General features: G+C 42.7%; 3 protein-coding genes and 1 long non-coding RNA gene across 4 annotated transcripts; 2 read left to right on the top strand and 2 right to left on the bottom strand.

Moving 5' to 3' along the window:
- The first annotated feature begins 1770 nt into the window (after positions 1–1770).
- On the top strand, positions 1771–6231 carry LOC4350033 (mitogen-activated protein kinase kinase kinase 3). The gene is made up of 11 exons (XM_015761620.3): positions 1771–2168; positions 3258–3752; positions 3858–3945; positions 4033–4095; positions 4369–4529; positions 4618–4693; positions 4799–4858; positions 4959–5066; positions 5150–5386; positions 5596–5711; positions 5793–6231. The coding sequence occupies exons 1-11, from the start codon at positions 1864–1866 to the stop codon at positions 6043–6045; spliced, it is 1962 nt and encodes a 653-aa protein (XP_015617106.1). The 5' UTR covers positions 1771–1863; the 3' UTR covers positions 6046–6231.
- A 217-nt stretch (positions 6232–6448) lies between these two features.
- Positions 6449–7987, bottom strand: LOC4350034 (uncharacterized). Its single transcript, XM_015761623.3, has one exon. It carries the CDS (start codon positions 7888–7890, stop codon positions 6598–6600), a length of 1293 nt encoding a protein of 430 aa, XP_015617109.1. The 5' UTR covers positions 7891–7987; the 3' UTR covers positions 6449–6597.
- Positions 7988–8170: 183 nt separating this feature from the next.
- On the top strand, positions 8171–11600 carry LOC136353997 (uncharacterized). Its single transcript, XR_010737645.1, has 5 exons — positions 8171–8582; positions 8687–9347; positions 9448–9602; positions 9710–9778; positions 11307–11600. It is a non-coding gene; the product is annotated as an uncharacterized lncRNA (long non-coding RNA).
- Positions 9017–10866, bottom strand: LOC9269958 (disease resistance protein RGA2). Its single transcript, XM_026021232.2, has one exon. It carries the CDS (start codon positions 10720–10722, stop codon positions 9916–9918), a length of 807 nt encoding a protein of 268 aa, XP_025877017.1. The 5' UTR covers positions 10723–10866; the 3' UTR covers positions 9017–9915.
- Positions 11601–13789: the final 2189 nt, after the last annotated feature.

Genomic DNA, 13789 nt, shown 5'->3' on the forward strand with positions numbered 1-13789 from the left:
CTAGGTCGGATAACTTTTAACTAATTTGGACGAGCTACCATGAAAAACAAAACCAATGCGTAGCTTTCAATTCCATTAATACTAATAAAGTGAAACGTTATCTCATTTCTATCCATGTCTATAACATGTACCACCATAATACTGTACAATACTAATTTTTTCTTTGAAAAATGGACTGGCTCACTCGTTTGCCATTGTAGCCTTGTGCTCGATGGTTACGGAGACAACATAAGACCATGTTCGATGTCCCTATATATGGTCATATGTTCTGATAAGGATATATTGACACAATATACTTTTTTAAAAAATATTGACATAATATGCACATATAGAGTGATAAGGATATATTTAGCTTCAGAGAAATCCATATCAAGTACTCCATTCGTTTCACAATGTAAGTCATTCTAACATTTATCACGTTCATATTGATACTAATGAATCTAGACATATAAATCTACATGGATTCATTAGCATCAATATGAATGTGGGAAATGTTAGAATGACTTATATGGTAAAACGGAGGAAGTACAAAACTAATAGAATCAGAGTAATGAGTGGTAGAATAAAAGATGACAAAGATGTGGAAAAAGAAATGCACATATCTTTTGATGTAATGGTAATAAAGTGAATATGTATATGTCGTACCATGTTGTTTTCGTCAACAATGCAAGCTCAAGCACTGCAAATTAAATATCATACTCCATAATAAACAATTAATCACATACATCAGCAGTAAACTTCCAGCATTGAAGCAACATATTATAAAAACAGTTTACCCACTCGATTTTTCCAACCTCTTTGGGTACATTCTTTTCTCCCCCTTGTTGACAAAGTCTCTAACCCTCATCTAGTAAACCTGAAATTGACAGACATTAATTTCTACTATCAAATAAATACGCACTCAAGCTCCAGCTCTCCTGAAGCTGCCATCCAATCAAACAATTTTAACTCTATATAAAATGAGAGTGAAACTAGGTGAAACGCTATCACAAAATAAACTAAAAAGATAGAGCTAGATTTAGACTGCTCACCTACTTCATAACTCTACTCTAAAACTCAACTTATCAAGTTAAATTTAGAAACTGGACCTCCATCAATCACCATTAGCGCACTCCCATTAATTAATACGAAAAGCCACGTGTCACCATCACCAAAAATTTAAGGCCGTTTTGGATTGAAGCCAAAACGCGCCCTACCAAAATTTTGGTAACTTCAAATAGTAAACATGCTAGTTTCGATTGAAGCCAAACAATCAGTAGTGTCTATACTTAATTTATTTGGTCACATTCTAGAAACTTCTTCACTTTACTACTCAACTTTGGCTTTATATTGGTATCAAACCAAACATGGGCTAGCCTACTTTACCCTACCAAAAAATATTGCTAGTGCCAAAATTTACCTACATTCTGATACTACCAATGAATTGGTATAGGCTCTTACACCCACCACCCGTTAACCACTACCCTACCCGACACGCCGCCGGTGCAATACCCCCACGTCAGCGCACGTCCCGGCCCCACCTGTCAGCCACCATCGGAGCATGGGCCCCACCACCCCCACCACCCCGGGTAAGGTTGCCAGCCCGGACAGCGGGATAGCTACGTGTAGTGTACCGCGTGACGTATCACACTCGCAGTATATATTTTTGCTACGTGTACCCGAGAAGGGCGGGAGGGTGGGGGCCCCACTGACAGGTGGGCCCCGCAACGGCGACCTTGGTCGTTACTACTACAAAGAAGTCGTTTCCCTCTCCTTTTCTCTCTCTCTCTCATCATCATCGTCTTCTTCGTTGTGGGCGTAGCCAATTTCGTTCGCCATTTTCTCCTTCCATTTTCTCGGCGAGGAGGAGGGGGAAGAGCTAGGATGCCGGCGTGGTGGAAGAGGGGGAAGGGGAAGAAGGGGAAAGGGGGATCGGCGGCGGCGGGGGAGGAGGAGGAGGGGAGGAGGAAGGCGGGGAGCTTCGACGAGGCGCTCCTAGCCGGGAAGCAGAGTCGGGAGGAGAAGGAGGTGGTGGTGGTCGGGCACCCGCTGCCGCGGCCGGCGTCGCTGCCGGCGCCGTCGGCGGCGTCCTCGTCCGCGGCCGGGTCCGCCTCGGCGTCCAGCGCCGGCAGCTCCTCGCTCGGCTCGTCGGCGGCGTCCGACGAGCCGCCGGATCTCGGGACTTACAGGTGAGGAGGAGGAGGAGTGGTTTGGTTTGGTTTGGTCCGGTGGTTTGCAATTCGTTCGTATTTGGTAGGTGGGTGGGTGGGTGGTTGGCTGGTTAATTAGTTCATCGAGGCGCTAAATCAAATCAAGTTGTTGTTCTTCTCCTTTTTCTCTTTAAATTTTATTGCTGAATTCGGCGTGAAGTTTTCGTTTCTGGTTGCTAGTAATAATTTTGCGCGCTTGCTTCGGTTCATCTGCCGAATTGTTTCGGTGGGTTTGGTGGGAAATTGAGTTCGTGGACTTCATGAATCTCATCTGTTTGGAGGAGGGGATCAAGATTTGATTTGCGAGGTTCTTTGCTTCATACTTTTTTTTGGTGTTCTACTTTTTGGGTGGAATTGGAGCTGTACCTCTTGATGCTTATCTGGTTTGTTTTTTTTCCTTTTCATCCAGGTATGCTTGCTAGTGGCGTTGGCTCTTTCGTCCCCTGGAAAGTAGCACCACTTGTGCTCTAATTAACCCAATTAATTATTTGTTTTTGGGCAAAAATTATTTCGATTCGAGATGGATTCTACTGCCCCGTTGACTAATTGTCTTCGTCAGGATCTTCTGCTAATTGTTTGATTTTGTAATATCAGTTGATCTTCCTTGATCCGTCTCTTCGCTGTATCATTTGGGAATTTTTCCGGGCTTGCTTTCTTTGGTTCACTTTTGATTTTAGAAGATATGATTTTTTTAATAAAAAAACCATTTCCGTTTAGTGACAGATAGTTTATGTGATCAGCTCTTTAAATTAGTGGTTTTTTTGGTGTGTGCTGGCTATTTGTCAAAGATTATGTGGGTTTTTGGGGGCAATTCGAATTGTATGTTTTGATTGAAATAATCAAAGAACATTTTTGGGTCCCCAGTCCCTGTATATAGGAGTCGATGATTGCTTAAGAATAATTGGTGACTTGCTACGAATGTGGGATAGTACGAAGTACATTATTTCTAACCCAATTATTGTTTCGAGATATGGTAGCTTTAGGATGGTGAATTTTGCTGCTGTCAAGTGATTGCTCCATTCATAACTTTTCATTTGAACTGAAGCTTGTTCATGTCTGATTCAATAGGGTGCCAGATGCAAGCTATGTGCTTCCAGGCAGAACGCTGGCTATTGATTCTCGGAGACAAAATCTTGCGGTTGAAGAAGGACGCTTTTTCGCAAACAACCAGGGTTTGGAGCATCCCAGGTTGTCTGAAACTTCAGTTTCTCCAAGGAAAGAATCTTACCTTCACAATTTGGATCTTTCAAACGATCGAACTGCGTATTGCCATGGTCGGAAATCAACGGAGATTGTGTTCAGTACAAGAGTGCCAATCTCTCCCCCTGGCTCAAAAGGCCAAATTCCCTGTCCGACCTCCCCTGTGCAATCAAGAGCATTCGGGCAATGCCCAGGATCCCCCACTGCTCGGCAGGATGATTCACGAAGCTCAAGCTCACCTCACCCTCTTCCTCGTCCTCCGGGCTCCCCATGCTCATCATCACGTGTCGTCAGTTCACAGTGGAAGAAGGGCAAGTTGTTAGGCAGTGGTACATTTGGGCAAGTATACCAAGGATTTAACAGGTACTTGCTTTTGAAAGCATTTACTGTATTTTCATCCTTACGGAGATGAATATTTCTTTTCTACAATGCATACTGAATCGCTATTCAAAAATGTATTTAATGCAGTGAAGGTGGCCAAATGTGTGCAATTAAAGAGGTCAAGGTTATTTCTGATGATTCTAACTCGAAAGAGTGTCTCAGGCAGCTACATCAGGTAATATTCATCTTGTCAACAAATAGCATCTGTCAGCAGATATTTAAACTTTACATCTTTCGTACTAATACTACTTCCTATGGGCAGGAAATTGTGCTTCTGAGTCAGTTGTCACATCCAAATATTGTGCAGTACTATGGCAGTGATCTGGTAAATATAGAACTCATGATGATTTTATGATCTTGTCTTGAGCATGTAGTTGCATCATAAGTTAAACGAAGACATACAATCATTCAATCATTACGAACTCTGAAATTAGGTGATGGCAACAGTTAGATTAATTGTTAGTATTATTTTCCAGTCATAAACCACTGTTCTGAATTTGTTAAGAGGGAAACACTGTGGTATATATTGTATGAAAATCTGATTTTAATTTGCTATTTTATATATTTTTGCCTGAGTATGCTTCATTATTCAATACAGTCTAGTGAGACGCTTTCAGTCTATCTCGAGTATGTTTCTGGGGGCTCTATCCATAAGTTGCTTCAAGAGTATGGTGCATTTGGGGAGGCAGTCCTTCGGAATTACACAGCACAAATTCTTTCTGGCCTTGCATATTTGCATGGGCGGAATACAGTGCATAGGTATGATACTTGATATAATGGTATTTTGTTTTTGTGGAACCACATGTTGCTCTTAGTTCTAATCTATGAAACATCACTTTTCTCACAGGGATATCAAAGGGGCCAACATACTTGTAGATCCTAATGGTGACATCAAACTTGCTGATTTTGGGATGGCCAAGCATGTAAGTACAACATAGTGTTAATTATCTGATAATTCAAGGATTTTAATGGATCTATTATTTTCCTATATGATATTGTTTTGTTGACTAGTTATTGTATTTATACAGATATCAGCGCACACATCTATCAAGTCCTTCAAAGGAAGCCCTTACTGGATGGCGCCTGAGGTAATGCAACAGAAGTTGAAAAAACTTCTGTACTCTGCCATTTTAAGTTGGTTGCTTATCATTTTCTGTTGTTTTCTCATAGAATTTTAATTTTCCTCAGGTTATTATGAATACCAATGGCTACAGTCTTTCGGTCGATATTTGGAGCCTTGGCTGCACCATTATTGAGATGGCAACCGCAAGACCTCCTTGGATTCAGTATGAAGGGGTAAGCAAGTGTTATGAATTTTTCATGGTATAGTGCCCAACTTCCATTGGAACCATGCTAAGCTTTTTGTAACTGATTCACAGGTGGCTGCAATATTTAAAATTGGCAACAGCAAAGACATACCCGATATTCCAGATCATCTTTCTTTTGAGGCAAAGAACTTTTTGAAACTTTGCTTGCAGCGTGACCCTGCAGCCCGCCCTACTGCTGCTCAGCTAATGGAGCATCCTTTTGTCAAGGACCTAGTTGCAAACAGAAGCTTCAGGTCTGGCATGACAAGGGACACGTTTCCAACTTCCTTTGATGGAAAAGGCGCCATGGTACTACTACACACAATCTATGTGCTAATCAAACAGTGTCCATTTGTAATTCATTTTCATTTGTGAAATCTATTTGTGATTTACACCTTAGTTAGTTGCAAGATATGAACAAATATGAAGGAAAAGAAATAAGAACAGAAATTAACTGTCGTATCTGTATCTTCAAGTTAGAATTTTGTGTCTTACCATTAATGTTTATATCGTTTCAGGTACAGACAAGCAACAGAAGCTTATCTCCTCTACGAGATCCAGACCTGACGATGAGAAACTTACAAGTACCAACATCTGCCATTCCTTCGATTTCAACTCGCAGGATCTCTGCCATGTATGTTGTCCTTTTTTTTTTCTTTCAAAACCAGCATAAATTACATCTCTTGCATTGTCTAACAGAGCGTATTTGGTGCAGCAACCCATCCAATGTGCGTATGAACATGTCCCTGCCCGTGTCACCTTGCTCTAGCCCATTACGGCAGTACCGGCAGTCGAATCGGAGTTGCATGCCGTCGCCTCCTCATCCAGCCTATTCAGCTGGAGCAGCTAACTACAGCCCTATCAACAATGCACTCTACCCAAAAAGACCAAGCAACCATGTTCCAGATCCATGGCTCGAAATCTCTCAACTGAAAGCACCACCATTTGATTCTCCAAGAAGATTGTAGAAAACCCAAACACACTTTGTATACAGGAATGAAAGATGTTCCATAAGTTAGAAGACCAAAGGGGGTTCCTTTTTTTCTGTTTCACCCTTTCTGTATGTATCTTTTTCCCCTCAGGATGCAGTTGCATCGCCATTGTACAAATGCACAAAATGAGTTCAGTGAAAAGAAGTAGCATTCCAGATTTCACCTGTTCTTGTTGTGTCTTTTCCCATATGATCAATTTTGGTCCCGATATGAATTCCCACTGTCCAGATGCATCTTTGATATGATGTATTTTGGTCTGAATTACCACTTTGGCTGGATACATCTTTGCTGTAGAGGCTGGATTGAATTCTATCATAAAAAATCGAATTCCCATCCATCTTCAGAACTTGATGATTTTTCAAAGATTTTGTCTCCAATATGATCAATTTTGGTCTGAATTCCCACTTTGGCTGGCTGGATACATATTTGCTGTAGAGGCTGGATTGAATTCTATTATAGAAAAAAGAATTCTCACTAATATTCAGAAGTTATATATGATTTTACAAAGATGTTTGCAAAACTGAAAATTCATGGAAGCTGTATCTGATGAACATGGAACACATCCCCTCTGTAAGTCACTTCCTTCTCTTCAACACCCAAACCCCAGATATGCCCTTGCAGCTTCAGTAAACCCTTTGCATCATCTCCATGGCCTTTCTTGGCCATGGCACCGCCCTTGCCATTGCCATTGGCATGATCGCCATTGTCAGCATGAGCCGCCTCCCAGACGAACCGGAACACGCCGATGGCGCGGCTCAGCTGCTTGACGGCGTTCCTGATCGCCGGTTCATCGCCGTCGATCAGGAACTTGGCGGCGTGGACGGTGACCCTCTTCCCCCCCTTGCCAGAGAGGCGCTTGCCGGCGTGCACCTCGACGTCCCGGACATTGCCGTAGAGGTAGAAGAGGAGCAAGGTGTAGAGGCATTTGGACGAATGGCCTAGGCTCTTGGAGAGCTTCTTCTGCACCAGGCAGTCTTGCCGGCGAGCCTCCTTGAAGGCGATGTCCCTCTCGACGAAGACGTTGCGTATCTGGTAGAGCCCCTCCTTCATCGCGGCGACCTTGTCGGCGTGGCCGGCGAGCCGCGCGTCGGCGTCCAGGCTCTTGGCTAGGTCGGTGAACATGTCGAGCACCTCTTGCCATGTCTTCGCCGGCGGCGGCGGCGGCGAATTTGCAGGTTTGTTGAAAGGGGTCGGGCGCATCCAGGATGGGGACGACGAGGTCGCCTCGTCGGCGGTGTCGGAGAGGAAGTGGACGCAGGCGGCGGCGATCTGGTCGGCCATCTGGGTCGCCGGGGATGGGTGGCCCAGCGCGGCCATGTCGGCGCGCAGGTCGCGGAGCACCTCCTCCAGCGCGCCGCGCCAGATGTGGTGCTGCGTCAGCTGCGGGCAGATGGCGAGGCGCACGCTCTTCCTCAGCTGCGCCGACACGCCTAGCACGTCGCACACCCGCGTCAGCGAGCTCAGCGACGTCGCCTTCAGGGGCGGCGCGCGCTGCCCCGCGGCGAGGTACCGCGCCGCCAGCGCGTCGAACTCCGCCACCCGGTCGGCGACGCGCCGCGCGTCCGCCACGACGGACCCCGTCTCCGCGTGCCGCGGACCCCCGCCGTCCCCGCGCTCCACGCCCCGCAGCGACCCGGCGAGCCGGAGCAGCCTGGCGTACGCGGCGCGGTACCAGCGCCGCGACGGGGGCGTGGCGTGCTCCTCCTCCTCGTCTTCGGTCGGCCCGGGCACGAAGTGGATCCCGCGTCGGCCGCCCGCGAGCACGCGGAACGCCGCATCGGCGCCGCGCAGCGCGTGCTTCACCCTGCCGCGGCATTCCATCGAACACGTTGTGCGCAGCCGCAGAGCCCTAGACGGCGCACGCAGCCGCCTTTTCTCCCACACCGCGTGCGAGCTCTCCGCTCAGATGGAGAGGTATGTGTCAAATTTTCCTTGAAGGGTTTGATATATTGTAGTATTTACAAATAGGTCCCTGGTTTGGTAGTGTCTTAATAAAGTTTTAAACAAATCCTAGGACTTATCTGCATAAAATCGTGCCTTCTTTCTCGCCGTTTCATGCTCCATATCTCGATTTGTTTTCGCATGGAAAGGAATTTAGGGACGCCTATGTATGCTTTTGACCCTAATCCTGATGCGAGGCTTTATATTTCTGGGCAGTTTAATTTGGGATTTGGCTGTATGATTGAGCTGGAGATGTGATTATGGTGCGGATTAGGTCAAAAAAGTTACCAATTTGACTGTTTTTCTTGTGTTTATGTGATCAAGGATGGCCGAATTGCACAGTGGAAATGCAGAACCTTATGATATTATCTTATCTATTTGTTGAGTTGGTTTTGACCAGTGCAGATTCTATTGTGTGGTCACCAGAAATTCTATGGAGATCTTCTTTTTTTTATTGTAGTTGCAAATTTGCAATGATGCTTGGATTGATTTTGTGCGATCTCATCAAACAAAGCTTAGTAGATTTGATTGATACCTTCAATCTATTGGATGCAGTACTGTTAATTATGATGGTATGCCCGATCCTCATTTGCTGTTACTTTATTGTGATTTGTGACAAATGATCAATATTCACCATGGTTGTTTAATACTTTAATTTTCTTGTACACTTTGTCAGCTGATGGTGCTGGAACCTGGATAGAGCCAAACTACTGAATCAGTAAAGCATAAACCAAATATTCAATAACAATGCAAGGTATATGCTGGTTGGCGCCTCTTAAATTTGTTGTGATTTTGTAATGATATAACCATTTTATTTGCGCATCATACATTAATTATCGAAATACCGTGACACTGAGAAATAGCTGACAGGATTGGAGGCTTGGATTCATTTTTCCAAGGTATTTATAATTTCTGCGCTTCACTGTTTAAAAAAATGTTCTGCAAATTATGAATGCTGCTTATTCATGAAGATGGTACTGAGCTTCCTGAATTTTGTGCAAGCATATGAAAGCACCAGTCTAGTACTAATCAGACATTGCTCCATTGTTTGACACAGCAAGCTGGACAAAGGACAAATGGGAAATGAAACAAATATCAAACCTTATAACTTTATTTCAACTAGGCTCTGATCTATAACCCTACTCTGCTAGTCTCATCAACCAAAAGTCTTCGTGGATGGAAAATCCTTCCCCAATCAAATTCGCTAAATGTATTCTTGTTTTTGGAACAGGCATTGGACCTATGTACAGAGCTATGTCTCTTAGCATGTCATCCACTTTGTACAGCCCTGGGATGTGGGATGGTTGTATGAATGCCTTCCTCACCAAATCATCAAAGTAATCAGTCGCAACATTCTCTATGCTATTTTTCATACAATTTTCACTGACGACGACACAGTTGTTCATCCAATAGCTTATCAATTCCTCCCTTGTGAAGGTCCAGCGAGGGTATGTACCCAACACCCCAAAGCAGCGTTGCAGGTGTTTGGGAAGAAGCTTACAACCCAGAATAAATGGAGTAACAAACCTGGAACTGGATGCGACGAACTGCTGACAGCGATTCAGAACAATGTACCAGTACTTCTCATTGAGGTTTTCTCGAAGCAGTCCACTCACAACTTTTGCAGCTAAAGGGCTGCACACCCTCAATGTCACAGCGATCTTCTTTCCAATAACAAGTAATTTCTGGTATTCTTCAGGGTGTGCACCACCCAGGGCATTTTCCATGAACATGCAGCCGAGATCTTCCATTGCCAGGAACCCTACAGGTAAGTTTTCATGCTTATTGATCTTAGTTGCCAGATGTTGGTACATAGTGGTAATGATGGCCTTGCTTCCTGCTCTACTTTTCATGAACAGTGTATCGAGTATGTCATTCATTCCCCTGGGGTAGCTAGAAGCACCATCAAGAACAAGTAGAAATCTCTCCATTCTTAGCCTTTCTGATCACACTTGAAAGATTAATGGTTACGTTAGAACTCAAACCAAGCTTCTTGCACAATGACTTTACCAAGGCCATGGCTGGACTAGTATATTCTCTGCAATTCACCCATATAATCATTGAGAAATGGCTCCTCACCTTGCGATCGTCGCATACGAGCCGCGCAATCGTGGTTTTACCTACTCCTTTGACACCCCAAATGGGAAGCACACAACCATCTGGAGAGGATGATCCATTCTTGTCTATGTGAAGCAAGAATTCGATGGCCTGTTTCCTCTCATCGACTCTGCCAACTACCCTGTCATGGATCGAAACAAAGATGATAACCGGTCGATGATGTAACACTGCTTGGTCATTCTGCAAGCTGAGAAGCTGAGTGAACTTGGGGATCCCAGAAGCTACTGCTTCTAGCTTCTTGACAGTGGCAGAAACTTTCATGGTGGATTCCTTGGATGGAATCAGCTGCGATGCTGCGATCTTGATGCGTTTGAAGGAGTTACTAGAATCGATGATGGAGCTCACCTTGCTGGACATATCTCTCCAGTTGCGCAGTGTCTGATCGCCTCGACATGCGGCGTCCTCAAGCTCGCGTAGCCAGCGTAGTAGCCATGAATTGGTGATGGCACACCCCTTGGCTGCCTCCAGAGCGGTGTGAATTTCGACGAGAAGCTGCCGCAGACGATGAGTCTCCTCCTTGACATGCTTCTGCTCCTGTGATTCTGAATAAAAGATACTATTTGTTGGATAGTCTCTACTATGACCACTGAACATAATACCTCTAGTAGATCCACCATGTTTGTTCCTTGCAATTATAGAGGAAACTACACAAAAAAAATGAGTTTAGTACATAGCCAAAGTCTGCTAGATGCTGATAACTACAAAGTGATGGAAGGGATGAGCCCCAATCTTTGATATTAGGGAAGCAAGGAAATATTGAATACCAACAGTATAATAGAAAGGGAGATGTTTCAGTTAGTCCAAGAATGCTTCATTTTTTTCTTTTCTTAGCGAAGATCCCTAACCGATTTCGTGTATTGATGACAAGCTGTCTACTTCAGTATCTCCTCTTTAATTACCAGGAAGTTTCCTTGGTGCCTCTTTTGTCTTGAGGTCTGAAAAACAAAGACACAAATTATTTACTATTGCCACTGTCTCGCCTAATTATCATTGACCGGTTCCACTTCATTCAGAACATGGCCGAATTGTTTACACGATAGATATTCAATTATTCAGGTCCATTCTGTCATTTTCTAGTTTGACTCCATTGCTAGTGTGAGCAACCGTCAAACTATGACCATTTTATTGTTATATATATTGCCTCATGGCCTCTCTGTAAACTGTTCTTCTTCATGCAGGTTCTGCGAAATGCTTGACTATGAAGATGGGAATGTGCTCATTGACTATTTACATTGGTGTCTGACTCACTATTTGATCTTATCAATCATTTCATTAATATGTTTGTGCGCTTTAGAGACATTAGTTTAGTTGACTGATTTAGAATGGAACTGTTAACTAGTATGTTAATTGAAACATTATTAGGATAATCCAAGTGAGTAAAGAGTTACTGCTGTGGCTTGTGAACCGGGTACATTTTTCATGACGTATTTACTGCGTCCATAACAAGCATTCTAAATGCCTAAGGGTCTAAACTATCAGTTGGTAAGTCCTGAATCCAAGTGAACTGCTTAGCAGGATGCCTGGGACCTACTATGCAATAGCTTTCCTTGGCTGTTCACAAGTTAGGCAATTGACCTGACAGTTTATACCCTGAGCTTGTTTGAACCTGTGTTTGAGTGGAAGTCTCCGACTGTTTATGCTGAAGCCTCCCATCGTTTGCTGTTGTCAAATTTTGAATTTAAAAGTTAATTTTGGAGTTGATTTTGGGGTTTTTTTCATCGTAGTTTCTTACTTTCTTTTCCTGAATTAGCTTTTAAATCACTAAGAACATATATATAAAAGTTTTATCTAGGAATTATTTTTTGGTTGCTGATAAGTTGTTCTACAGATTAACATAACAGAATGACAGATCTGTCCGTCCATGTTTCAATAATTTAATGAAACCTATCCAGGAATATATGGAGCATGTCTCTTTCTAAATGATTTGTTGTGTACCACAAATTTTAGCGATGATGAATTCCACAGTGGGACATTTTCAGCATGAAAAATCCAATACTCTTAGTGGAGGGAAAAATGACTTTACGGAACATTTGACTCAAGTGTCTGTCTTCCAAGTACTACAGCAATTGCAGACTATAACTGTGAGTGAACACCATCTAATAGTCTAAAACGGTTAACTAGATTCAGCTGAGCAGAACAAATAAATAAGGATTCCTAACTAGTGGGATCTACACGCTTTTAGCAATATTTGTTTGGCAAAATTATCATATTCAGATTGCAGAACAACCAGCCAATCAAACATTCTAATGGATTTTTCCTTACTAACATATTGCCTGAGAATTATAACGGAATTTTAATTAAAGAAAATTATCATTAACATGTTATTACCATCTATTAATTGGTGTATATATATTTGTTACTCACATGTGGACTTTTTTAGCTTCACACTGGTTTTTCTTTTCCATAAAATATAGAGAGTTGGTGGAAATAGCTGATATCTGAGCCCTTTAACCCCGCGCGCATTTCTTTTTTTTTTTTAAAAAAAGTTGGGAGTTGGTAGGCAGTGGGGGTGGTGGCTGAAGTACCAGTCCACCACTACTACTCCTTTTTATAAGAAGTATAGATTATCACAAGTTACTCCCTTAGTCCCAAAATATCTATTTCTAGCTACGAATTGGGGTGCGGAGTATACAACAATGACAACAGTAGGAAACATAATAAAGTTTTGTGGATTCTTAATTTCTGCCGTGCTCATCCTGCAACAGTTAGCCATTTCCAGTCACACAGTCATTGCCTACTTTTCTTTTTTAATTAAGGATCAATAACTGTACAAAGCTGGATATCAGGGACTAAAACTTTACAGGAGTGTTTTGGAATACTTAGCTATAAGAAAAACATATTACTTATTTGATATTACCATAGAGTTTAATATGATTATTTGATATGACTACTATACCAGTAAACTTGATATATTTCCTATGAACTACATACTCTGTCCACAATAAGCATCCTAAAGCCCCAATGGTCTAAAAGATCAATTGGTAAGTCCTGAATCAAATAATTCAGAGGTAAACAGTTAACTGCTTGGTGCTTGCCTGGACCTACAGATCAGACAAATGGTGGTCAGAATTCTGATATGGCACTGCATTGTTCATGAATCTTTACTTGGGTGTTTACACTAAATTAGGTAATTGACCAGACAGACTATGCCCTGACTGTGAGCTTGTTTGAACCTGTGTTTGAGGCCTAGTTTAGTTCCCAACTTTTTCTTCAAACTTTCAACTTTTCCATCACATCAAAACTTTCCTACACACACAAACTTTCAACTTTTCCGTCACATCGTTCCAATTTCAATCAAACTTCCAATTTTAGCGTGAACTAAACACACCCTGAGTAGTCTACTGTTACCATGAACATTGAACTTGACGAAAAAAAAAGTCTACGAATGTTTCGATAATTCAATGAAACCTATCCTTAAATCTAGCAAACATGTCTCTTTCTGGATGATTTGTTGGGGAACACAATTTTGGGGATGATTAAATTCCACAGTGGGGTCTTTTCAATGAGAACATTCATTAAGTTAAATATGACTTAATTGAAACTTCTTTTTTTGTTTTGGTCTCAAGTGTCTTTCAAGTACTACAGCAGATGAAGACTGCAACTGCTAGTGAACACCATCAATTTGGTTAATAAGATTCAGTTGAGCAGAACAGACAAACAA

The sequence above is a fragment of the Oryza sativa genome, chromosome 11 (assembly GCF_034140825.1).
Source record: "Oryza sativa Japonica Group chromosome 11, ASM3414082v1".
Classification (NCBI taxonomy): Eukaryota; Viridiplantae; Streptophyta; class Magnoliopsida; order Poales; family Poaceae; genus Oryza; species Oryza sativa.

What these genes read in the sequence shown, in the direction of transcription:
- LOC9269958 (XM_026021232.2), bottom strand. Translation starts at nt 10,722, where the DNA reads ATGTTCAGTGGTCATAGTAGAGACTATCCAACAAATAGTATCTTTTAT.
- LOC4350034 (XM_015761623.3), bottom strand. Translation starts at nt 7,890, where the DNA reads ATGGAATGCCGCGGCAGGGTGAAGCACGCGCTGCGCGGCGCCGATGCG.
- LOC4350033 (XM_015761620.3), top strand. Translation starts at nt 1,864, where the DNA reads ATGCCGGCGTGGTGGAAGAGGGGGAAGGGGAAGAAGGGGAAAGGGGGA. An exon ending in ATTTTGGGATGGCCAAGCAT is followed by an intron (nt 4,694 to 4,798) that starts GTAAGTACAACA and finishes GTATTTATACAG; the next exon opens with ATATCAGCGCACACATCTAT. An exon ending in TTGATGGAAAAGGCGCCATG is followed by an intron (nt 5,387 to 5,595) that starts GTACTACTACAC and finishes ATATCGTTTCAG; the next exon opens with GTACAGACAAGCAACAGAAG.